General features: G+C 57.9%; 1 protein-coding gene across 1 annotated transcript in view; it reads right to left on the bottom strand.

Annotated features, from left to right (window-relative positions):
• Nucleotides 1–4551: 4551 nt before the first annotated feature.
• Nucleotides 4552–22660, bottom strand: part of Lmcd1 (LIM and cysteine rich domains 1) — a 41166-nt gene continuing 23057 nt past the window's right edge. Inside the window, exons 2-6 of the mRNA XM_048356202.1 lie at nucleotides 21594–21682; nucleotides 20134–20389; nucleotides 13376–13711; nucleotides 5738–5953; nucleotides 4552–5198 (exon numbers count right to left, since the gene is read on the bottom strand). Of these exons, the coding sequence (XP_048212159.1) occupies nucleotides 5040–5198; nucleotides 5738–5953; nucleotides 13376–13711; nucleotides 20134–20389; nucleotides 21594–21682 (1056 nt within the window). The 3' untranslated portion in view covers nucleotides 4552–5039. The remainder of the gene's footprint in view (nucleotides 5199–5737; nucleotides 5954–13375; nucleotides 13712–20133; nucleotides 20390–21593; nucleotides 21683–22660) is intronic.

Raw genomic sequence — 22660 nt, 5'->3', positions numbered from 1 at the left:
GGGGGGGGGGTGTCACAGTTTCATGGCAAATCTTGGCCAAAAAAAAAAAAAACTAGAGAGACCCAATCTCAATCCTAAGCGGGGCGTGGTAGCACGTGTCTGCCATCCCCGCTATAGTAGAGTCCTTAGGCGAAAGGATCAAAGTCCAAGGCTGTCCTCGGACAAAACCTCAAGACCCTACGTGAGAAAGAACCGCTCAGGACCCGAAGCACACAAAAAAGCTGGGGGCCATGGCCCAAGGGGTAGAGCACGTCCATGCCCAGCACCTTGCTCAGGCCACAGGAGGTGCAAAGTAGATGCTTGGTGAATGAATGAATGAATGAATGAATGAAAGAACCAACAAAGGGTTGTTTGGGAGGCAAACCTTGGAGTGAGCTGTACATGCGGGGGGGGGGGGGGGGATCGAAGGCCACATGAATCGCATGGTTGGTAGGGAACTAAGAGATGATCTAGAGGAATCCCGGAGGGCTTCCTGGAAGAGGGTGTGCTGCACAGGCGGCAGAAGGGAGGTGGTGGTGGTAGACACAGACAGAAAGCAATCGTGCCTCCAGATGTCTCTCCTTGCCCCTCCCCTGCAGACGGGGACCACACAGGCGCCGCCCAGACCAACATCTTCCTGTTGGGCCTGCGGCTAGGGCTGGGGCCTGTGCTTTGCTTGGGGCCTGAGGACCCTGCTCTTCCCAGGGTTTCTCCCCCTGCTTATCTCCAGGACCCCCCCCCCCCGCCCCCTCCCTCCCCTGTCCTCCCTCCCACGGGTCTCCTCCTGTCCTGAGCCACCATCACCGGTGGCAAACTGAGGTGCTGGGCCTTGAACTCAGGGCCTCTCATCGGTCTTCGTGCTGCGTTGGCGCACACTGCCACCCGAGCCTCCAGCCCGGGGCCTCCGTTTGAACAAGGAGCCCGTTTTGCTGTCTTTGGGACGTGGCCGCGTTTCCAGACCCTCCCGGCCCCGAGCTCGGCAGACCGACCCACGACCCAGGTTTACCAGGGCAAATGCGCCGGAACTTCGCTTCAGAACTCGGTCAAGGACTGGGTATGACTTTTGCCGGCAATCTCCGGAAGGCTCTGGAAGGATTTATTCCTTCCTCCTTCTCTTGCCCCCTCTTCCTCAAATCCACGGTCTTGCTATGCAGCCGAGGCTGGCCTCAAACTTGTGACCCTCCTGCCTCCGCCTTCTGAGCTCGAGACATTCCTCTGGCATTGGCCACCCCGGCTCCCGGGAGGCTGGGCCCTGACGTGGACAGCCCTGTTTGTCGCTCTCCATGTGCCAGCTTGAGCGGAGCGTCCGTGAGATGATTTGGGTGATTCATGTCTGTAGTCCCCACTATACAGGACATTCAATAGGAGGATCATGTTCCAGCCTTACCTGGACAAAAACAGGAGACCCTGTGGGAAAAAGGACTACGGGGAAAAGGGCCAGAAGTGTTGCACAAGTGGTAGAATGCCCGCCTAGAAAGTTCCAGGCCCTGAGTTCAAATTCCAGTACTGCCAACAACAGCAACAAAACAGGAGACAAAGTAACGACACGATTCTGCCAGCCCTGCAGAATTCAGGGGAGGGGGATGGTGTAAGTCAGCAATGGTTTTCCTTCTCTTCGTGTGTGTGTGTGTGTGTGTGTGTGTGTGTTGTCTGTGTCCTGGGGCTTGAGCTCAGGCCCTCGGTGCTGCCCCTGAGGTTTTGTGTTCAGTGCTAGTGCCCAGTGCCCTTCCAACTTTGAGCCACAACTTTACTTGTTGGATTTCTTTGTTGGTTGGAGATAAGACTTCCCTGTCTGGGCTGCCTTTGAACCTTGATCCTCAGATCTCAGCCTTCTGAGTAGCTAGGATGACAGGCGTGAGTCCCTGGCACCCAGCTTCTTGCAACTTTTAAAAGTCTGAAACCCTATTAAAAGCAAAGCTGAACAGGGCTAATTCCTTCAGAACGTGCTGTTCACTGAGGAGAAACATTTTTCTGAGACATGGCTGACAGAGAAACCACGGTGACACCGAGCCCTTTCTTTCCTGCTAAGAAGGCTGGGAGAGGAGGCAGGCACTGGAGCCTGGCTGAGACCATGGGTGTGTGCGTGGAAATCCTTTTTTGTGCTCTTTTTTAATGCATTTGTTTCTTTTAAAAATGTTGATTCTTGTCAAAGTGATGTATAGAGGGGTTACCATTTCATATGTAAAGCAGTCCGTACATTTCTTATCCAACTTGTTACCTCCTCTCTCATTTTCCTCCCTCCTTCCTTCCGCCGCATGAGTTGTACAGTTGGTTTACAGCATATAGCTTTGTAAGAATTGCTATTGCATTGGTTTGTCTTTTTTTTTTTTTGTGGCCGGTCCTGGGCCTTGAACTCAGGGCCTGAGCACTGTCCCTGGCTTCCTTTTGCTCAAGGCTAGCACTCTGCCACTTGAGCCACAGCGCCACTTCTGGCCGTTTTCTATATATGTGGTGCTGGGGAATCGAACCCAGAGCTTCATGGCAAGTGCTCTTGCCACTAGGCCATATCCCCAGCCCCATTGGTTTGTCTTTTATCCTTTGTCTCTCCATTTTGATATCCCCCTTCCTTTCCCTAGTTTCAATACACGTATATACAATACTCAGGGTACCAAAATCAGTTACAGTGACATCAGGGGTAAATCCATGGGGAAGGAAGACAGAAGGAAAAGGCATCATTTCACATGGCATGTCGAAAATAACCCCAATAAGGATAAACCACTTGTTTCCATAACTTGGAGTTCATTTCGCTTAGCATCGTCTTATGTGATCATATGGACATAGTTATTGAGCGATTGTGATCTTCTGCTAGGACTATCCTTTGTGTTTTTCACATTCACGATGCACAGAGCTGGTAGCAGAGTAAACAGCCAAGGTCCTGGGGCTGGCCAGGCCTGGTGTGAGGAACATGAAGCGATAAGATTTCCCAGCAATGCCCATGTATTCAAAGGCAGCCCATCTCCCCCACAAATAGATGCAACGATCATGTGTTCAGTGGAATTAATGAGAGAAGGTCACAGGGGGGCTTTTCACAAGCCCAGGTATTGTGGCACAATCAAAGTGATGCAAATGTGTGTGTTGGGAGTGGGAATCAGGGGCCTAAAATGCCCCTGGGCCTCAGCGGTGGGTCTCTCCGCAGAGGTTGGGTGTCTCAGGCTGACATGGGGAGGAAGCAACACAAGAGGTAACATTGTAACTTTTTTTTTTTTTTTTGCCACTGCTGGGGTTTGAACTCAGGAAGATGGATAGACTGGTGGGTGGATGGATGAGTGGATGGGTGGATGGGCAAGTGGGTAGATGGATGGATGGGTGGGAAGATGAGTGGAGAAGCGGGTAGATGGATGGATGCGTGGGTGGGTAGATGGACAGAAGGACGGATGGGCGGATGGATGGATGGATGGATGGGTGAGTAGGCAGAGCTTGGGTAGACACGTGGATGGAAGGGTGGATGGATGGATGAATAGATAGCTGAATGCACAAATATGTGAGTGAAAACGCCACTGAAACTGGGTTCAATGAGAAGCACCTTGTAAGACATGCAGGATTTCAACAGAGGACCTTTGGACCATGATAAGGCAACCCAGGATAAGCAGCAGAATGGGGTAGCAGGTGTGTGTGTGTGCGCGCGGGCTGCTTCCTGACGGGGAGAGACAGGGAAAGGAGAGTCTAGGGACTCGGGAGTTCCAAGGTTGGGAAGAGGAACAAGCCATACCTCAGAACTGTTCATGGCAGAGCCACAGATCTTAACTTTCCAGCCACCGGGGAGTCCCAGAGGCTGAGCAAAGGCCCGGCCACCTGAGAATCTCCTCTCTGAGAAGTGGGGATGTCAAGGAAGGAGAGGCAGGCTGGGGGGGTGGGGTGGAAGGAGCCAGAGGGAGCCCGTCAATCGCGTGAAATACACAGATGGATGGGAGACTGTAGCTGAGGGGCAGAGAACGAAATTGGGCTGAGCAAGGAAGGAAGAAGTTTGGCAGGAGCCGGGAAGGTGAGGCTCGCCCACGGTGACCAGACCAGAGTGTGTGCAGCCCGGACGCTGTCGTCCCAGCAAAGAATGACCTGGTTCTTACGAAGTCGTGGGAAGGAAATGAACTCGAGGGCTGAGAATACTCCCAGAGACCATAAAAGGGAGATAAAATCTGGCCAAGAGACTTACTTGGCTCACTAAGCGTTCAGTTGTCAACACGGAGAACTCGAGCCATTCCCCATAGACGTGCTGGCGTGGTGGCGGTTGGGTCCCTGGGTACCACGTGGCACCTGCGGGTGTACGCGTCCCTTTCCCCCACCGGCCTTGACTTACGGTGGAGTTACGGTGGATCCTGGGCTTCAAGGCCCAGGAGGTCGTGTTTTGGGGGACAACGAGACGAGTCTCTGTGAGAGACTCAGGTCACCTTCGGGGAGGGTGGATAGTGCAGGGACTTCCTGCTCTGAGCATCTGCGCTGGGTGGCAGTCGGATTAGGGCTCCTTAGCATGTATGCGTTTCCTCGCCCGCTCCGGCCGGCCCTCCAGGTCGTGGAGGTGAATCCGTGTCCCCCAAGTCCCTTCCGCGGCGTAAGTCATTCCACGTGAGTCGCATGTGGAATCCATACAGCTTTTATTGATAAACGTTTCTCACGCCACAACGTTTGCTTATTAACAAGTCAAACTCCGCTTGAAGAAGAGGCAAGGAGTGGGAGCTGCGATTCCCACCCTGCCTCCTGGGGGAGCCCCCCTCGCCCCCCCCCCCCCCCCACCGAGGCACACATCTCGCTGCTGGCTGATTGGCTGACTCACCACTGCATTCTGGGAAATTCCTCCCCCGCAGGAGGCCACGTGGGCGGGGCGGGGGGAGTGGGGGGGGGAGGGCGGCCTTTAGTTGATTGTGGCTGGCAGACCGCATAAATGAATCCTAAGATGTTAGGACGTTTCTGGTTCTGAAACCCCAGCCTCCCAAGGACCCCCCCCCCCCCCATCCCTCAACCTACGATATCTATGTTCTCCCGCTGCAGCCCGCTATCCAGGCCCCTTCGCCTGGCCTCGGGGTCGCGGCGGGTCCGGGGGGCCCGCGGCCGGGGTCGCCAGCCCTTCAGGAGCGCCTGGACTTGCTGCAGGTGGGACACAGGAGCTGCCCCTTGGTGACGATGTAGGCCCGGCCGCTCAGCGGCTGCTCGCAGCCCTCGCACACGAAGTGTTTCCGGTGCCAGGCCAGGTCCTCCACGCGCTGGAAGTCCTCCGAGAAGATGATCTGGGCGGGGGGACAGAGCAGAGGGTCACCGGGCTGTCTAGCATCGCCTCGCTCGCTCGTCACCCGGGCTGGCTAGCTCGGCAGTGGGACCGGAAGCCGAGGCTGGCCGTGTTACGTGCTGAGCGTCCTGGCTGGGTCGGAGCCCCTCTGATGGGAAAACCACCCGTCTGGCCGGGCAGGCCTGAGCCTCGCGTCTGGGGGGAGCCGGAGAGAGGCCCGCGGTGCGCCGAGAGGCCTTCGCACGCCCCGTGTGACCCCGGAACCCGGCTTTGTGCCGCCGCCTCCGCCTCCCTAACGGGGCCCCGTGGGGTGTTCTGTGCTCCGGGTTGTGTGACTGCAGGATTCCAGCGCCGGCCCGGGGGACCCACACGGCCAGCTGTCCGGGGTGACCGCGGACACCACCACAGGCTGGACCTGACCCAGCCCAAGAGCCCACTGTGCCGACGGCCAAGCGGGGGCTTCCGGGGAGCCTGCCTCAGTTTCCCAATCGGAAGGACGCGTGGTCCCCGGAGCCGCAGGCCTGGGCCCGTGGGCCTCACCTCGTCGCAGCCGGAGCAGCGGGGCCGCAGGCTCTCGCAGTAGTGGCGGCCGCACCAGGGCGCCCCGTCCTTCCAGAAGTAGATGAGGTCCACCAGCGGCTCGGAGCACTTGACGCAGGCGAAGCAGCCCGGGTGCCACTGCTTGCGGTAGCCGGCCCTGTCCGCGTACACCACGGGGCTGTCGGCGGGGGCCGCGCCCTGGCACAGCTCGCAGACCTGGGGGGGCCGGAGGCGGGGGGGGGGGCAGGGAGTCAGGCCGAGGGGGTGCGGGCCGGTCGCCCCCTCCCCCAGCCTCTCTGCTTCCCGCGGGCCCCCGGCTCTGCGTGCACAGGGAGGGGGTCTGACCGCACGGACTCTCAGCCCGGTTGGTTTTAGGGTCCTCTGTGACCTCAGGAACTTTTGGGGCTGAGTGCCGGTGGCTCACGCCTGTCATCCTCGCTACTTAGGAGGCTGAGATCCAAGGCTCGCGGTTCAAAGCCAGCCTGGGAAGGAAAGTCCCAGGGAGAGCCTGATCTCCAGTGAACCACCGGAAAACTACAAGTGGCGCTGTGGCCCCTAGCCTTGAGCCGAAAGGCTCAGGGTCGGCGCCCAGGCCCCGTGTTCAAGTCCCGTGACTGCCCGAAACAGAAAAGGACCTTTTGAGATCCCTATGTTGTATTGTTCAAATGGGCAGCAGCAATGATTATTAACCATAAGAGGAGCTAAAACTGAGAAAGATTACAGTACTGACTCGTTTAAAAGGAGACCAGTAAACTTAAAGGCTAACAAGGACTAGGAGAGGTGGCATAGGTCTGCGGCCAGAGATTCAGGAGATGGGAGGTTTGGAGGATTGTGGTTCAAGGCAAGCCTGGGCAAAAAATATCCCGGAGGACCTCTCTCAAAGGACAAGCCATGCATGGGGCCACATCCCTGTGTAGTGTCCGCCTAACGAGTGGCAGGCCCTGAGTTCAAAGCCCAGTACTGCCAACGAGGCGTACGTGAGTGTGCGTGCTTATTAAACGTGTACTTTCCACCGTATAAATCTAGTGGCGGGGGACGTGGCAAACTGTGTCGTGGTTTCGTGAGTCTGTGTAAAGGACTGTCTTTAGCCGGCTGGGTTCACACGGGTCCTTCTGCCTCCCCTCCTTCCCAACCCCGATATTTTGGTGGAAATGGAGGCAAGGGATCTGTCGTCACCAAGTTGGACAGGGATCGTCGTCCTCCGAGGAGCCTCTGGCTCTTCCTTTGACGTCATACCAGAATCTCTCCGTGGGCGGCTTCTGTGAAGGTGGGGGGGTCCCGTGGACCCTGAAGGCCCAGCACCTTCCACAGGCACGGAGCCCTCTGTGCCGGCTCCCTGAAGGCCCATGGCGCCATGCACTTGGAAAGGAGAATGAAGAAATGGTCCGGGCTGTCCCAGGACCTTTGCACGTGCTGCTCAGGAGGCCGGTGCACCCACCGAGCACTCTTGTTTCCCCGGGGAACTCTCTCATGGCTCAGATCTCCGACTTGCAGATCTTTCAGTCCGTGGAAGCTGCTGGGAGCCCTTCCAAGGGCCGTGCGCTCTGTGCTAATAACATGGCTCCCTGTCTCTGTCTTGTTTTGCCACGCAGACAGGTGTCCACTGAGAGTCTCTGCTATCACGTGAAACTGGAATATCCTCTAAGGCCTGTGTGTTAAAAGTCTGGTCCCCAGCCCGTGATGCTATTGGGAGGTGTCGGGACCTTTAAGGGGTGGGGCTAGGTGACATCGTGGGGTGTGTCTGCAAGGTGCATTCTGGGAGCCAGGTCTCTTCCTGGCCACTACGAGGCGGGCGTTGGGCTCCGGTGCCCCATCACCGTGGCCTGCCCTCCCGCTAGGCCCCGGGGACATGCTACCCAAGACCCACGCACTGAGTGCCAATCAAACCCTTTCTCTTCATGACAAGCTGGCCTCCGGAGCCGTTGCTGCAGTGTCGGGAAGCTGGCGGAGACAGTGTGGGCAGTGAGGGAGGAGGAAAAGAACGTGGAGGGACAGAGGAAGTCCGCACCCCCTCCATCCGTGGTCTCCCGCTCTTGCAGGCTCCGTCACCCTCCGTCTCTAGCTGCGGACGGCTTCCGTCTCCTTTCCCGAGCTGGGAGAGGCCTCCACCGCCCTCTTCCTTGCACGCCTGGCGCGGGCCTCGGGCGCAGCGTGGCCGTTCCCACGCCTTTCTTCTTTCATCGAGGAGGCCACGGAGGAGCAAGGGTTTCTCTCTGGGACTCGAGGTAAAAAGGCAGAAACAGGAGAGAATGCGTTCGTGGCTTCTCAGGTGGTTCTTGTCCCAGCTCCAGGTAGGTCACAGTCAGAGCCAGCCCCGGGGCGTGTCTCCAGCGTGTCCCAGATAAGCCCGCGTGCACTTGGTCGTCTGCCGTGCAGACATGAAGCGGGGTCGATCCTCCCGGGCTGGCGAAAGAGCAGCATCTCCCCGGGCGATCTCCCCGTACTGTTTTCCCAGTGCATGATCCCGCGTTCCAAGAGTCAAAGCGAGCGAGGTTTCCCATACCCCCCGGCCTGGGCCTCTGCGGGTCGTGAATCCTTTGAGGGGAGGGATGGAGGGACGGGTGAGGTTCTGCGGCCTCCAGAGCTGAGCCCTGTGGGGATGAAGCGGCGCTCGAAGCATGCTGCCAGATACCCGGACACGTCCCGTGAACACCAAGCTGATTTCCTGGGATGGCGTCCCGTCAACCCCTCCGATGTTGAAGGTTGCGAGTCAACAGTGCATCAGCCCGTGGGTGGCGGCTCACGCCTTTCATCCTAGCAACGCAGGATGCTGAGATCTGAGGTTTGTGGTTCAAAGCCAGCCCAGGCAGGAAAGTCTGGGAGACTCCTTAACTCCAATTAACCACCAAGAAACTGGAAGTGGAACTGTGATAGAGTGCTAGGCTTGAGCACAAAGATCTCAGGGATAGCAAGCAGCCAGGCCCTGAGTTCAAGCCCCACAACCGACGTGAAGAAAAACAACAACAACAACAAAAAGTCAATGCGTCGGCCACATGTAACCCAGTTAGCTGCGTGGTGGACGTGGGGTCTCGGGGCCTGACTGGTTGCTGCAGTCCAGCTTGGAGCCAGAGCTCTCCTGGGGAGGGGCCAGGGAAAGGTCAGAGTTCATCTGTCTTCACACTTGAGCCTCCACTGACATCGCGCCATTTTTGCGTTGTGAAACCAGAGCGTCGTGAGGAGAGTGAACGGCAGAGACCGTTTGTACAACTTGGCCCTGGGCCGGATCTCTCCACCCCCGGAGCCGTGGTCAGACGGGGGAGAAGTTGTAGCAGTCTGTCGCTTCCTAAAGACGGTCCCCGCCTGTCCACCCCCAACAGCTCCCCACAACAGGCAGGGTCTAGGCCTCTGAGTTACTGCAGGTAAGGCTGAGTGGATGGAGCTGTCCGCCATAAGCCCACCTGCTGACTCATGAGCGAAGGCGACATACTGGCTTGAGTGTAGTGGCCCAAGCCACGGGTGAGTCCCTGCGTTCAAGCCCTAGTGCTCCCAGCCCCACATAACAACAGCAGAAAGAGAGCAATGACTTGGGCTCTCTGCCTTGGGAGGGCTGCGTAGGCTCACCGGGTAACAGGACGTTCGGGTGTGGCAATGTGGAATTCTAAAGGACGATGGGAGGGAAGCAAGAAGACACCGTGTTCCCAGCAGCGTCAGGGTTAGGGCAGTGGCCCGCGGCTCCGCGGCCTGAGAGCCGGCCTGTGAGGACCGAGCCCCGGGGAGGCCTCTGAGCTCGCGAGAAGCCCCAAGCCAGCACCTGCCGGAGGCCTTGTCCTCCTGACCGCTCCCTTCTGGAAGGCTCTTATCCAGAGGCTACCCAGTCTAAACCCAGAGTGCCTGCTGGAACGCGCACCACGCCACCCCAGTAAATATTAACACAAGGCCTCCAATGCAGGCCCTGGGCTCTTTCCAAGACAAACACTCAACAATTTATTTATAAACAGCAGCTCCCCATTTCCTCTTATGGTGATGATTCCCCAGCGTGGCTTTACAGTCGCCCGCATCCCAGAGGGGTTTGTTGTTTTTTCTTTTCTTTTCTGTTCGGGCCTAGCTCCTGCCAGCCCCGTGTTTTGGGGGCTCCTGATGGGAGGGAGGGAGTGGACTGGTTGTGCAGTGAGGACCCCCGGACACATTTGCAGTAGGGCTTCGTCACTGAGGAAACCTCTGGACTATGAGCATCTACTCGCCCCCCCCCCCCCCAATCAGGGCCCGCTTCCTGCTTGGCCATCACTCCAGCTCGCTAGCCCTTCCGCGGGCTGCTTCCCGGGGCAGGTGAGCGGGCTGGGCACCGTGCCAAGGCAGGGGAAGCGCTGGGCACCGCTCCCTGGCTCTCCCCGCCTGCAGGGTGGTGGGCGAGAGTGCGGCAGGGTTGGCAGAAGGGACTTGACTATTCTGGACTTGTTCTCGGGCCCGGCATTGGGAACCACAAGCTCTGGGACTGGTTTCTTGCCACAGGACGCCGTTTGGCCCTTGGCTGAGTAGAGGAAACTCGGAAATATGTTCTCTTCCACGGCAGTGGCCTCGCACGTGCGCCGGGGTGGGAGGACTTAGATTCCGTGAGGGGTTGAATTGCTCTTTTTTTTTTTTACCCCCTTCAGCTAAAACAAACTTTGCGTCTAGTCCACTGAGTTGATATACAATGCGCCGAGGGACTGTACCCTGCAGACGAACTTTGCTAAGAACCTCTTAGCTGGCTCGTCTGTAAAAAAAAAAAAAAAGCAGACACTAGATCTGTGTAGGAAAATCTTAGGATTACATAAAATGGCACGCAAAAACTCCAGTCATCATTACTACCACCATCACCACCACCCAAACGATCACCACCAGCATTACTACCACCATCCACACCGTCCTTGTCATATCACCGATATCCCCATCACCAAAACCAGTATCGCTTAACATGATCACATCACCAACATCGCAATACCATCACCATCATCACCACCACCACCATCATTACCATCGTTGTCACCTTTTACCAACGTCATCGTCACGATCACTGTCTGATCTACACTGACAAAAACCAAAGTCATATTAAACCAAGGTAATTAATTGAAAAGCTAGAATCATTTCTGATTCTTCGAGCTCAGGGGTCTGAAAATGGTATCTATCCGGGGACTAAACCTGTCCACCACTATTTTTGTCAACGTTTCACTAGAACATAGCCATACTCATCTTTTTGGATACTGCCGACAGCAGCTAAGTGCTCCAAGAGCTGAGCTAACAAATACCACAGGGCCCCACAGAGCCTTAAATACTCCCCTGTCTGCCCTTCATAAAAACGACGTGCCAGCCTCTCTTTTAGCCAGAGGAATATCACGTAGCCCACCGGAAAGAAGAAAACGCCTCTGAAGGTTTCATGGCGACCTGGGAAAGTATTCAGAGTAGAAAAAGTGGGCCAAAGGGATTTTCTTTGGAAAAAGAAATCTTGAATGCCATTAACATTTCTCCACTTGGAAGGAGGGAGATGGACAGGGAGAAGCCTGGTTGCCATGGTGATTTCTCAGGCTGCTTCCAGGGGCAGGGGGAGGAGGGGCCGGCAGCTCCTTGCCCTCCAGTCCTCCCGCTTGGAAAGAAGGGGCTCACGGAAGGGTGGCAACTCTGGGTCCCCGAGTGGGGCCGTCCGGAACCGTCCGCCCGCCCGCCCGCCTGCCCAGCCCACAAGCCAAACATCTGCTTGGACAGAGACTTGGACGCCCCTGGCCCACAAATATGTCCCTCCTGGGGCCGGCATCGGGGTGAGCTGCCAGCCGCTGGAAGTTTCCATGGCAGAGGCAGCCCTGTGGCGGAGGGTGGGGAGCCAGGCCTCCCGGGCCCGCCCTTACATTTTTGTGGGGAGATGGGGAGAGGTTAGCCAGGCTTGGCGCTGGGGTCCTGGAGGGTCCTCGGGGGGCTCTGGGAGCGCATCCTCACCCCTCTGGGTTCTCTCTCCTGGGTCAGGTACTGTTTGGGGGTGGGTTCTGGGCTGAGGAAGCGAGTAGAAAGGGGCACGGTGGGGGGGGGGGCGGCAGGGGGCCTCGGGCTGGAATTAAAGGCTAAATGCTGCACCCCAGCTTGCCGTCCCTTTCTCCAGTTACGAGCGTGGGGCGGAGGAAGGGCGGAAATGCCTGGGTGAGGCGGCCACGCCCGGGAGTGCCGCGGACTTCATTTCCGAGCTGTCATCCGGCCCGCTCACGGTCAGAAGAGTCCGCTCCTTGTCCACACCGGGCCTCTGACCACCACTGAGGCGGGAGGGAGGGGGCGGGGGCCTTGACCTCCCCGGTGTGACATAGTCCAGGTAGCTGGGGGGGAGGGGCACAGCAACCCAGACCCAGAGAGCTGTGCTGGTGAGAACGGGGCCGGGGGGAAGCACTGCCCTCGCAGTGTGCAGAGGGGTCGCCCGTGTCCTCTGCGAGAGCCACGGGTGGGGTCGCTCACCCCAGCCAATGCCAACACTCGTGGACACACATCCAGCCCGTGTGGCCGGACTCCCTGGCCTTGACCAGCGACCTCTGGGGTGGAAATGAGGGCCCCCCCCCCCCCCCCGCCGCACTCCCTGTCGGCAAGCCGTGCCTCGAGTTCCGCATCTGTGAAGTGGGTACAACACCCTGCGGGAGGGCACTCTTGTCACACTAGTTCAAAGACACGGAAGCCCTGTGCAGGGCCTGTTCTACAGCAAGCAGACCTTGTCTCACCCTCTACACACTCAGCGAGGCGAGGCGGGGAGGGGAGGGGAGAGTCCGACTGTTACATTGAGACAGGCATGCTGCTGCCTCTTTTGGGGAGGCAGGGCGATCCCCCCCAAACTGGACAGCCGCCATGTTTGGATGGGCTGTGGGTGCAGATGGCATTGAACCCTTCAGTCTGTGTGACCCGTACGGTCAGCCCCAGACTTTGGTCCTCTTACCTATGCCTCCTTCAGAGCTGAGATCACAGGTGTGTAACACTATACCCAGCTTGTTGGTAGAAATAGGGTCTCAGTAATTTTTTTTGTCCTGCCCTCTCCTCCTCCTCAGTGGCTGTGTCCAGCCCCTGCGCTGAGACTTTTATTTCCAAATGCCATCTAGGGGCAAGCCAGGCTGATAGGTGGGGGGGATAAAAGGCAGCGGGCACTGGGGTCAAGAATTGGTGACCATCAGCACGACATGGTGCCAATCCCAGCTTGTCCTTTTGCATCTGTGGGGCCGTTCGAGAGATGCCAGCCCACGGAGCTCTCCTCCCCTAGAACCACCCCGTGCCTCGCTGCTAAAGCCCTTCCACGGTGCTTTCACAAGCGCAGCCCGGGTCATGTGACTCCTCTGACCCCAAGCCTGCCCACGACCTTTAGGGTCACGCCCTAAGCCCACTGCTTTCTCTAAGGCAAGGACCGCGCCGTCGGCCTGCCGGGCTTCCTGGTGAGTGGCTATTCAGGGTCCACACTAGTGTGTCCAGCACCCCGGGAGCACCGCGCGAGCCGGCTCAGGGGACTCCCCGGGGACGTCTTGGGAACCCCGGGAGGTTTGCTGGACTGCCACCGCCCCTGGACTCCACTTGCCCTGCTTCCCACCCAGCATGGGAATGAGCTATGGGTAGGAGAGCGAGCGGTGAGCTCCTGCTGAGTGCATGGGGGGGGGTAAGGGGGCAGGCGTTCAGCCGGACCAGACACGTGGGGGGGGGGGCACTCACGTATTCCACGTCCTTGGCTGGGTCTCCCAGGCTGCCGTTGCTGGTCGGGGCTGCCGTGTCCGTGCCCTCCGGCTTTTCCGGGGCCTTCCCCTCTTCCTTGGGCAAGCCGCCCTGCCCGGGGAGGGCCACCTCGCCCACCCCGAGGGCCTCGCTCTTGTACTGCTTGACAAACTCCTCCATGGCCTGCAGCTCGTTCTCCGAAAGTCCCCGGCAGCGAGAGGGGTCCTGGTCGTAGATGGGGAGCTGGTGCATGAGCTGGCGCCGGCGGTACAGGGCGCCCTCGGTGCCCGTCACGGGCTGCTTCTCCTTGGGGAGCAGCTCCATGTACTGCAGGCCCTGGGGAGCGGGGGCAACAGCGTCAGAGAAGCAGAGACAGACCCGGCTAAAGACGCGGCACGGGCCTCCCCCCTTGCTACCAGCCACAGAAGCACACGTGGCCTTGGTTTATTTTAAATGGTAGTTTCTTTTACAAATCCCCAAGGTGCATATATATATATATATATATATATATATATATATATAGAGAGAGAGAGAGAGAGAGAGAGAGAGAGAGAGAGAGAGAGAGAGAGAGAGGTCCTGGGACTTGAACTCAGGGACTGGACGCTGTCCCTGACCTTTTGTGCTTAGGACTCACATTCTGTCACTTGAGCCACAGCTCCACTTCTGGTTTTTAGATGGTTAATTGGAGATAAGAATCTCAGGGACTTTCCTGCCTGAGCTGGCATCAAACTGGGATCCTAGGTCTAAGTTTTTGAGTGGCTAGGCTTACAGGCATGAGCCACCAGCGCCCAGCAAGTTGTTCCTTCTCTCTCCCTCTCTCTCTTTTTTTTTTTAGTTAAAAATTGTTATTATAAAGGTGACGTACAGAGGGGTTGCTGCTTCCTAAGTCAGGGAATGAGTACATTTCATTTGGGGCAATGTCATCTCTTCCCTTGCCCTCTTCCAGCTTTTCCCTCCTGGCTCCACCACAGGTTGTAGAGTTCATTCCCGACGTAGTGTTCAGTCAGTAGCACCACGCGTTTGTCGCCCCCTTTGCCCCTCCATTTCTGTGACCCCCCCCACCCCCTCATGCCCTCCCAGAGACAGATAAATGAACAGACACGGCAGAAAGGAGAGAAAACAGCAACAGCAAAGAAGAAAACCTCTTCTTGGGGACCATCTGCTGGACAGTTGCTAACTGATGAAGCTCCACAGAGTACTGCAGGAAGTCAGGCGGTCAGCCGGGCCCGGCCTCGCCCGCCTGGGGCCGGGGCGGATTTTTACTGCATGTTGGCCTTGCCTCTGTCTCTGCTCATGGAGTCATCCTTGACCCGGAGAGCCACTGCCCTCCCTGGTCTCGCCGGCGCCCCCGCTGGCCCTGACCACGCTCTGCCTCCAGCATCCCGAGCTTGCCTTACACTGGCCGGACCTCTCAGCAGCAGATGTTCTGACCTTGGCTAGTGTCCTCCGGGGCCTCTGGGTGACGCCCGTCCCCTCACACTCTGTGTCAGTGAGGACCGCAGAATCCGAGAAGGTGGTGGTGGGGTTCTGGAGCATTTGTACTCTGCGTAGCACTGGCTTTTCCTTCCCGTGGCCTTCCTGTCTGTGATTTCCCTATCTGTTCACGTCATCTCTGACGGCAGTCAGACCCCCGCTGCATGGCTGCAAAGGGGAGTTCTCACACGTCACACGATAAAAGTGACTCAAGGAAGCGGAGCTGTGGCCAGAGACAGTGCCCAGTGCCCTAAGTGCAAGCCCCAGGACCAGCATTAAAAAGCAACTTTTGAGCTGGGGGAGTGGCTTTGTTGGTAGAGTGCCAGCCAGTGAGCAAAGTCTTAGGTACCAAATTTGAATCCTGGGCTTACAACACAGAAAAAAAGAAAAATTACTTAAATGCAGATTCCCAGGTACTGTCGCCCCAGGTTCAGGAGGGTGCTGGGATCCAGGACGTGTACGTGGCAGGAGACTCCGAGTTCCTGCTGCCGGAAGCGAGCTCTGCCACCTTCCTTAAACCACTTTCCAGTGAAACACTGGTGAGAAACAACGCACAGGCACCCGAAAGGAGAGCAAGGCTGCCGAATGAGTCTTTGATTCTTCAAGGTTTCTTTGGGGTGCCCGTTAGGCGAGTACTCTACCACAGGCTCACGCACACCCCCCCCCCCCAACCCCAGCCAGTGTTGGAGGGGAAGGGCTGACGAGAATGGTACAATCGAAGTCCGTGATCACTTCAGATTGGCTGGCTTTGAAACATGCATCTTGTTCCTTTCGAAATGGAATCTTTTTACTTCATTTACCTCATGGGCAATCCTCTTAATTAAAGGGGGGAAAAAAAGTCAACCTAGTTTAAAATTGCTTTTTCTTAGGAAGGTATAATTGGCTCACTACAGGCATAGGCATTTCATGGTTTATTGCCTTTAAAATATGCGAAGGCCCTTTCTAAGTAAGAGTAGAGCTGACAAGGTCTCAATTCAATAACATTTCCACACGGTGAATATGACCCGTAATTGAACATTAATATGCTCACAGATACTGTCAGATTTTTTGCCCTCTTTTTTCTTTTATGAATGCAAATCTTTCCCTTGGTGGGCCCCAAAGGTAGGAAGATTGGGGGCAAATAAAGGACTAAGCCACAGTGAGAGAAATGGAGAGGGGGAATTATTTGTCCCGGATGATGGTTTCTGCCTGACCTTGACTCTGACCTTGACCCTCACCAGCAGGTCATCTCTAGGCGGCTGCTGCCATGTTCATCCTCTGGGAAACCATCTGCCAATAGCTCATCGTTCAGGGCGGGACCCATTTGACATGGTGGGAATCCACATGGTAATCCATACTGGAATTCATAATGAATGGTCCCAGCTGTCTGATTTCAGGGAATAGAGATGCTACTGTGTGTGTGTGTGTGTGTGTGTGTGTGTGTGTGTGTGTGTGTGTGTGTGTGTGACTGGCCCCCAAAGGCTCATGCATGGAAAGCCTGGTTCCTAGAATGGTGCCACTCGGGGAGGGTGGGGTGGGGGAATGGAGCCTCTGAGAGGCGGGGCCTAGTGGGAGGAAGGTAGGTGATTGGGGGAACCAGGAGTCCCTGGCCAGCCCCGCATTCTCTTTGACTTCCTGTCCAGGATGAGAGCTATTGCTCTGCTGTACGCGCCCGCCTGCCATGCCGCCTTTTACCAGATGCCACAAAGCGATGGGTCTATCCAGGTCTCTCTCCTCTTCATGAGGAATCCCTGGTGCTCTCACTCGATCCTCCTATACCACCAACTCGAGTGACAGCCAGACAGGACATGGTGGATTCTGAGACTATCTGCTTCCCATGGGAACCAGGGCAGCTCCCGGGTGCCCCCCGCCTGGCACATCTGGGGAAGGTCTTCCTCCCTGGCTGTGGGCAGGTGAGTTCTGGCCCAACTACGTCCCATTACCCAGTCCAAAGAACCTAGTTTCACAGAGGCCTGGAGTGAGGCTTCTGCCTCCCTCCCCTTCCCCCCCCCCCCCCCCGGACTGTGACGTGGCAGGGGGAGGCCTGGAAAGAACCACTAATCCCAGGTTCTCCCGTGACACTCAGGGCTCAGACCACACGTGAGGCAGCGTCAGGAGTGGGCTGTGACCAAAGCAGACAGAGAGATTCGGGAAGCCCAGCAGCCAGCGGCCCGGGCAGGGCCCAGGGCTCCGCGTCTAGCCACGGGTGTCAGAGATAGCCACGGATCCCTCGCGGACAGGCTGCCCTGAGCCTGCCCTGCCCCGAGCAGGTGTGGAAACACGGCTCCGTGAGCTTTGCCGGCCTGGCCCGTACCGCACGCGCTCAGACGTCGTGCAGGCTGGTTCAGCTGGTGGGGAGACGTCTTCCCGCCATGACGCCTGGCCGGGCTGATTAGATCCCTGCTGGCCTCAGCGGCTAAATCTCAAGTTGGGCGCCGCGGCCTGCGCCTGGAGTGCCTGCTGGGTTCCAGGCTCGCTCCCCGGGGCTGCATGGGAGGCGGGTTCGGGGGCACCGAAGGTCTCACCGCTAGTGTGGGACACAGACAGCTCCGAACCACTGACCTGCTCCGTCACAGCACGCCGCGAGCTTCCGGAGCCTCACACACTGTTCCTAGCCGCCCTGGGCTCAGCTTCCTAAACGAATGCTGTGTTACCCATCCTGGAGGGCGCCCAAGCCACGCCCGCCGCCGTGGTGGCTGAGCACACAGTGTCTCTCTCTGCCCTGGCCCGCCCCTGTCTGTGGCGACAGATGGGTTCCGGGCGGAGCCCTGGAGAGAGGGATCCAGCGTTCTCCTTGCATCTCACAGCCAGCGCTGGCCGGCGGTCCTCCCTCTGCATTGCCACGGACAGACACGGGGCCCAGCTTCCCCAGGGGTGAGCGGCCACGCCTCACCTTGACGAGCTGGCCGTCGCCCCCTCTTGCAGTCAGGGCAGACATCACTAATCAACCCACGATGCGGTGCCAGGATCCCCTACAGCACTCACTGTCGACAAGTGCAGACTCGGGAAGGGAGGAAATGCCAGGCCCAGAGGGTTGCGTCTGAGCGGCTGCCGGGTGCTGCTCTAACCCAGGAAGCTGGCTAAGGCCCTGTTTCCCCAGCCATCGGCAGGATGCGTTCCCTCAGACCAGCCAGGAGGACTGGGAAGAGAGACAGTCAGTCATGGTGACTCCAGAGCTGCCCGAGTCCCTCACAACCTTTCCTTGCTCCCCTGTAAAATGTAAAATGGGCTGGGACATGGGTGGCGCCGGGGGTGGGGGGGCGGTTTGGGGGGGTGGGGAGAGAGACTCACGAGGCAAGCACACAAAACGCTTGGCGGAGTCTGGCTCTTAGCTTCTCCCGCCTGCCTCTCCCCAAGTTCTGCCTGGATATCCAAGGCCTGCACCCCCCGCACCCCCATGTTCTTGTCTCAGAAGCCACACTGCGTGCTCTGGCCTGCCTCCTCTCCCATCTGCCGGCCCTGGGATCCGCTCGGGAAGAACCTAGATGTGTGGAGGCAGAAAGGCCCAAGTTCGGAATCTGGCTTTGCGTTGAAGTCATTGGTGGGACCTTTGGCTAGTTCCACCCTCTCTGGGAAGGCCTCAGTTTCCCTCTCTGTAGATAAGTGTCATGGCTACACCCCTGCCAGGGCGGGGGAATGAGAGGAGGCGGCGCTTGGCGGGCTCCGGGCACAGTGGCTCACACAAGGAGGCGCAGTGTGGCTTGAAGCTTTCTCTGGCTTTCCTGCCGTCTGGGAGACTGACAGACAGCACGACTGTCCCATGTCCAAACTACAGTCGGGCCTGTCCACATGGTCATTAACACAGAGCCGGACGAGCGAGCGAGCGGGCGGGCGGGGGGGGGGGAGCAGCTGGTCTCAGTGGTGCGGCTGGGCAGGCGGACGGCGGCGAGGCAGACAGAGGAGTCCTTTGTAGCCTTGTGGTTTTACGAGGCCGCATTAATCACGGCGCCGCCATGCGATGCCTTCCCCTGATTAGACCCGGCCAAGTGCTGGGGGTTTTTACCGGTCAGTTCCCCGGCCGTTCCTGAGGCCGGCAGTCAGCTCTTCCTGACCTATGTGCTTTCTTTGCACCGACGCTGCATCGCCCTCGGTGGCTGGTTCCGACCGGGTGCCGGGAGCCAGCCAGCCTCAGGAGCACCGGGCCGGGGTGGGGGGGGGGTGGGGGTGGGGGGGGGGGCCCTGCGGGCTCTGAGCGGGCCTGGGATCGACCTCAGCATCGCCAGCCAGCAAAGGCAAACGCACAGACGCGCCGCCCCGGCCTCCTGACAGGGCGGTGGCGCTCGCCGAGGCCGCAGTGTTCCCGTGCACTTCGCGGCCGCTGCTGATGCCGCCTCGCTCCTGTCATCCTAGCTCTTCAGCAGGCTGAGATCTGAGGACTGCGGTTCAAAGACAGCCTGGGCAGGGACGTGTGGGATTCTTATCTCCAATAAACTACTCTCCCCCCAAACTGGAAGGAGAGCTGTGGGTGAAGTAGTAGAGCACTAGCCTTGAGCACAAAGAAGCTCAGGGATAGGGCCCAGTGGCAAGAGTGCTCGCCTCCTATACATGAGGCCCTGGGTTCGATTCCCCAGCACCACATATACAGAAAACGGCCAGAGGGGGCGCTGTGGCTCAAGTGGCAGAGTGCTAGCCTTGAGCAAAAAAGAAGCCAGGGACGGTGCTCAGGCCCTGAGTCCAAGCCCAGGACTGGCAAAGCACAAAAACAAAACAAGAAGCTCAGGGACAATGCTCTGGCCCTGAGTTCAAGTCTCAGAACTGGCAATCTCCTCCAACCCCAACACACACACAAAAGTGCTCCGTGCTTTTCACAGCAGAGGTCAACCCAGACAATGCTTTGCCTCAGTTCACTTGCGCCAGGAGCCCCTTTCCCACTCTCAAATGACATCACAGAGCTGTTCTTGCCCCATCTCTCTGGTGTGGGGGAGGTGCCCCTTGCTGGGCCCCTTGCTGCAGGATGGCGCTGCTGGTTACAAGGCAGCTCAAATCTTACCAGTGGGGGGAATGCTCGGAGAATGTAGAGCAACCGGCGGCCCCCTATTTCGGAGCGAGATGCCAACAGGGAACAGCAATCGTCCCCGTGGTCTAGCTGGAGGGAACAGAGTTCCCAGCGCACATGAGCTCGGAATTAAGAGTTCCTACACCCACTTGATGGATGGGAAATACCGAGGCCCGGCCGGCGTCCGCTCCAGCGTTCCGCAGAGCAGGCGTGGAGCGGAACCCCCAGCCCTGGCTGCCATTTTTGTAACCCTGTCCTCAGTGACCCAGCCGCCATCTCTGAGGGGAGGAGCGCAAAGGAGCTGCCTTACCAGTTTCTGGGTGACGCCCGGGGGTGCCCACTCGTAGGTGATGGTGTCAAAGGTGGGGTCTTTGCCGGTGGCGATGGGGTTGGTCATGATCATGCGGTTCCGCTTGTAAATTCGGATGCCCTCGCCGCCCTTCACCCGGGCCGTGAGGGTGGAGTACTTGGAGTCCATCAGCAAGCGGCCGATCTTCCGGTCGTCCTCCAGCTCGGAGCTCACGCAGTGGTCCTCTTGGCTGCACTTGCACGATTTGCATATTTTCCTGGGGAGAAAGGGATGGGGTGGGGTGGGACAGGGGAGATCAACTTCCAGGAATGAGAGGCAGAGTCTTCCCCAAGCGGTGTCCTTCCCAAAAGCAAGGATGACGCGGCGGCTTCATGTCATGAGCGTGTGAAGGCTAGCAGCAGATGATGGGGGCCCCCCCGAGAACCCGCCGTTTTTCTTACCGTCTGTCCCTCAGTGCCCATCTTTCTGTCAGTCTGTCTGTAGGGAATGTAGGATGTGAATGTTGTTTGAGAAACTTGCAGCCTCAATTGTCAGTTTTTAAAAAAACAAACACACAAGGAGGTGGGTGCTGGTGGCTCACACCTGTCAGCCTAGCTACTTAGGAGGCTGAGATCTGAGGATCCCAGTTCAAAGCCAGCCTGAGGAAGGAAAGTCTGTGAGACTCTTATGTCTAACTACTAAAAATGCCAGAAGTGGCTGTGTGGCTCAAGTGGTAGAGTGCTAGCCTTGAGCGAAAATGCTCAGAGACAGTGCCAGGCCCTGAGTTCAAGCCCCAGGACCACTACTCCGGAAAGGTTTTGTGCAGAACCCGAGCGAAGGAAGAATGAATCTTGCAGGGAAAGGTGCAAACTCGCGTGCGAGCTTGCTGCTGCTCTCCGACGGTTACCAGCACGCGAGCTCGGCTGCTTTGCGTTCGGAGGCACGGGCTCTGGAAGCCAGAGGGTTCCACGGTGTGAGTGGACGCGTCTCCCTGCCCCTGGCGGGCTGTGGCACGGTGACTTCAGCGCCCGTGGGCTGAGCAGCTGTGGAGCGGAAGCTCGCCCTTTCCCCATGCCGGCGTGGAAGACTTCGTTCAGCTCATTAATGAGCGGTGACTTTTGTAATTGCCATCTTCCAACCGAAGCCAGCATTGGTGTCCTGTCCCCAGGGCCTTCCCCCTGCCATCCCCCCCACCCCCAGCCCTGCTAGAGGCTCAGTGGTCACCACCTTGTAGTGGTTGATGAAGTGCTAAGCATCTCTTTCCATCTTTGTTTCCCCATGGGCTTTTTTCTTATTCCGGGCTTGGGTCAGGCAGCAGATCCTGCCTTCTGCAGCCCACCTTCTCCAGCAATGCAGAGCACGCCTAAACTCTCCCGGCTGGCCCAGAGAACGACCCAGCTCCCCAGCAAGGTCAGCTGAGAAATGAAGGCAGGAAGAGCCCTCCCCTCCCCCACCCCACCCCCCAACCCCAAGTCTGTTACCTCCATGAATGTGGCTCGAAGCCCGAACATGTCCCCTTGCATCGCAAGCAAGCCGCACTCCGCGCCGACTGCTGTTGGCCCAGGGACATCTGCGGAGAGAGGCAGAGAAGGGTGTTTTCCTTCCAGATGATCTTGGATCAGAAGCAGGGGTGCACAGAGCTGGCCAGCACTGCGGCATCACGGTTCCCGGGAGCAGAGGAGATCAGCAGGAAGGAGGCCACAGCCCAGCAGGCGCGTGGGGCGGGGTCCTTCCTGCCTCGTGGCCAGCCGCCACACTTGTCACAAAACGCCAGCTCTTCCCCAACCCTCCCCGACTCCTTGATCCACTTGTCTCCGGAATGGAGTCTCCCAGCCGCGGTCTCCCCTCTCCCTCATTGATTTGATTTATTGGTAGGGTGGGATTGAACCCAAGCTCGGAGCACAAACAAATGTGCATACTGTCAAGTGTTTATGGCCAGCGCATTACAAACTTGAGTATTTTGCTAACTCATTTGAACCCTCCTTTGGAAGGAGAACAATGCGTAGGGCAAGTTTATTATTATTATTATTATTCATTGCAAGCCAAAGTTAACAAAAGCCGCTGCTGTGCTGGAGCTACAGGGTTCTCAGATGGGGGTTCTTCACATCCACAGCCGCTCTGGGAGCTTGCCAGCAACGCAGACCCTCAGGCCCTACCCTAGCCCACTGGCTTCAGAACCTGTACTCCTCATGAACATTCCCAGGGGACGTGTATTCCCCGGGTCCCCGCGGTGGGGGGGGGGGGTGTGATTTGGTGGAGGGGACTTGCGGGAGGGAGTGTATGCCTGTGTATCTTGCTTGGATCAGAAGCAGGGCGCCATCAGCTGGTACTGGAAATGGGTATGCTCCTTCTTTAGCAAACGAATGGAAGAACGGATCATTTATTTTGCCTCTATGACGTATTAGGCACAGGAGCTACCGCCAAAGACTCAGGTGCCCCAAAGGGATGCACCTACTGCTAGACTTTAGCAGCGGAAGCACGCGGGCAGGGGGAGCTGCCAGTCTTTGACTCTGGAGCCTGAGACACCGCCTGGGTCACGTACAGCTCA

This window comes from Perognathus longimembris, chromosome 10, assembly GCF_023159225.1.
Source record: "Perognathus longimembris pacificus isolate PPM17 chromosome 10, ASM2315922v1, whole genome shotgun sequence".
Taxonomy (NCBI): Eukaryota; Metazoa; Chordata; class Mammalia; order Rodentia; family Heteromyidae; genus Perognathus; species Perognathus longimembris.
Note: the sequence above shows the minus strand (reverse complement) of the source record. Positions and strands in the feature narration are given on the sequence as shown.